Source organism: Epinephelus moara, chromosome 17 (genome assembly GCF_006386435.1).
Source record: "Epinephelus moara isolate mb chromosome 17, YSFRI_EMoa_1.0, whole genome shotgun sequence".
Lineage (NCBI taxonomy): Eukaryota > Metazoa > Chordata > Actinopteri > Perciformes > Serranidae > Epinephelus > Epinephelus moara.
Genome location: NC_065522.1, coordinates 30,682,190 through 30,684,545, shown reverse-complemented (window position 1 = coordinate 30,684,545; position 2,356 = coordinate 30,682,190). Strand labels below are relative to the sequence as shown.

The following is a 2,356-nucleotide window of genomic DNA, read 5'->3' as shown; positions in this document are numbered from 1 at the left end:
GTTCTCCTCTTTTGATCGACAAAGTTCCTCCTCGTACTCTGCTATCGTTCTTTCAAACAGCCCAAATATCTCTTCAGCAGCCGCAGTTAGTCGCTGCTTCACCAACGATCTCAGCATTTGGACTTTAGACATGTTCACACTTTAAAAACACAACAAAGACACTCTGCTAACACACGTTTCTGCTGGACGCCATCTTGTCAAAACAGGATAAAGTTAGCCACAGAAAAGAACACAGCTTCCGGGGCAAATCGGTTGCTTAGTTCAAAACAAAAGTCCGGAAGTGTTACCGAATTTGCAAATAAGGCACAAAAAGTAGTGTCATAAATATCTCTGGTGCCCAAAATAAAATAAAAAAATCTACAGTCATGAACAGCAGAGGATGACATGTTATAACTTCTAACTTTCTATCTGGTACCATCAGTCACTAAAAGCAGCCTCTTATCCAGTGACACACAGATGTCAGCATTTAGCTTTTTGATCAATAGAAATGTCCAAAAAAAAAAAAAACTGGTTGAGATCAGCGCTGTACAACAGAGCCTCGTGACTTGACCGACTGGTGACACACAATGTATATCTCCATTTTTTTTTTCTATTAATGGGCGACATGTTTCCAGCTGCAAGTCAAAGCCACATTTGAGATGCCACAAGCAGTTTTAAAAAAACAGACTGTGATCAAAATAAAAGGCAGAGACAGGGAATTTTTTTTAAAACCTGCTTTGACATATACAGCTGCACAACATGTAAATGAAAAATATGTAAAATAAACAGCAGGGCCGTACATGAATGTTTTTGCACACAGCACTGGAGCTACAGCGGTTTAAAGGGTGGCAGCACAGGACACTAAACTATAACATGAGTATAAAAGTATCAAGTAGATCTCAATCCACTGTAGTTTGGAACAATTTAAAGTCTTTGTGGGAGGAGTTGAAAAGTCATTTTCTATCTGAAAATTCTATTCTATCCTGTGTGGGTTTTCATATGTGTCTTTAAAATTCCACCCTGTGTAAAAGATTTCATACAAACACTGCAGCGAAAAGGTTTCTCTCCAGTGTGAGTTCTCATGTGTGCTTTCAAGTTCCCACTCTGTGTAAAGGATTTCATACAAACACTGCAGCAAAAACGTTTCTCTCCAGTGTGAGTTCTTATGTGTTCCTCCAAGGTCCCTTTCTGTAGAAAAGATTTCATACAAACAGTGCACCTGTAAGGTTTCTCTCCAGTGTGAGTTTTCATGTGTGCTTTCAAGTTCCCTTTCAGTATAAAAGATTTCTGACAAACTGAACAGCTGAAGCTTTCTCCAGAATGCAATTTCATGTGAATGCGTAAACGTCCACTGCACATAAATGATTTTCTACAAACTGAACAGCTGAAAGGTTTCTCTCCTGTATGGCTTCTCATGTGTATCTTCAATTTTCCTTTGTTGTCAAATCCTTTCCCACACTCAGAGCAGCTCACTGGTTTTATTCCTGTATGCAATGTCATGTGCATCCTCATTGCTCCCCTGTAACCAAATCTTTTCCCACAGTCAGTGCAACTGTATGGTTTTTCTCCTGTGTGGGTGTTCATGTGTTCCTTCAGAGCTGACTTGCATCTAAATGCTTTTTCACACTCGGAGCAGCTAAATGGTTTCTCTCCTGTATGAGTCTTCATGTGTTCCTTCAGATATCCAGTTTGACCAAATCTTTTCCCACACTCAGAGCAGCTAAATGGTTTTTTACCACCAATCAAGTCACTGACAGGGACTTGATCAGTTTTAAGAGAGTTTAAACCTGACTGAGGTTCTCTGGTCTCTTTCCAATCATCGCTGTCATCAGTCTCAGGTTCAGAAGACTTTCCAGTCTTGTCATCAGACTCAAGTTGTAGATGTGTATCTGGTTCTGGTCCTCCCCAGTCCTCTACTTCAACTTCTGTTTCCATATGTTCAGTGTGTCTTTGATGAAGCTGTGAGGACTGAGGTTTCTCTTCATCATCTTCACTCTTCACAGGGACAGGAGTGAAAAGGAAGTTGATGATATCATCCTCCTCCAGCCCTTGAAGCTGCTCTCCCTCCTGACTGATCCAGAGTTCCTCCTGGTCCTCTTTAATGTGTGGAGGCTCTGGGTCCTCCTGGTCCTCCTTTAATGTGTGGAGGCTCTGGGTCCTCCTGGTCCTCTTTAATGTGTGGAGGCTCTGGGTCCTCCTTGTCCTCTTTAATGTGTGGAGGCTCTGGGTCCTCCTGGTCCACACTGGAGCTCCACTCCTGCTGCTCAGGGGGAACCTCTTCTTTAACCACCAACAGCTGTTGGACGTCTGCAGGAAACAGGAAACACACAGATGTTACAGAGAAATGTTGTCGTTCATTCACATCACAGCTCAAAAA

The 2,356-nt window shown here is 42.0% G+C and overlaps 2 protein-coding genes and 2 long non-coding RNA genes across 4 annotated transcripts in view; 2 read left to right on the top strand and 2 right to left on the bottom strand.

The window, feature by feature from the left end:
* LOC126404402 (uncharacterized) overlaps nucleotides 1–1,995 on the top strand; it is a 5,505-nt gene extending 3,510 nt beyond the window's left edge. Inside the window, exon 3 of the long non-coding RNA XR_007571471.1 lies at nucleotides 1,953–1,995. This is a non-coding gene — a long non-coding RNA (uncharacterized LOC126404402). The remainder of the gene's footprint in view (nucleotides 1–1,952) is intronic.
* Nucleotides 1–2,109, top strand: part of LOC126404393 (uncharacterized) — a 130,757-nt gene extending 128,648 nt beyond the window's left edge. The window contains exon 5 of the long non-coding RNA XR_007571457.1: nucleotides 2,062–2,109. This is a non-coding gene — a long non-coding RNA (uncharacterized LOC126404393). The remainder of the gene's footprint in view (nucleotides 1–2,061) is intronic.
* LOC126404347 (gastrula zinc finger protein XlCGF8.2DB-like) lies at nucleotides 604–1,945 on the bottom strand. Its single transcript, XM_050067530.1, has one exon. It carries the CDS (start codon nucleotides 1,912–1,914, stop codon nucleotides 958–960), a length of 957 nt encoding a protein of 318 aa, XP_049923487.1. The 5' UTR covers nucleotides 1,915–1,945; the 3' UTR covers nucleotides 604–957.
* The window catches only part of LOC126404364 (Fc receptor-like protein 5), a 16,199-nt gene continuing 15,950 nt past the window's right edge, over nucleotides 2,108–2,356 (bottom strand). The window contains exon 7 of the transcript XR_007571443.1: nucleotides 2,108–2,286. The gene's annotated coding sequence lies outside the window, so the exon portion shown is untranslated. The remainder of the gene's footprint in view (nucleotides 2,287–2,356) is intronic.

Coding starts and splice junctions, on each gene's coding strand:
- LOC126404347 (XM_050067530.1), bottom strand. CDS start 1,914: ATGGAAACAGAAGTTGAAGTAGAGGACTGGGGAGGACCAGAACCAGAT.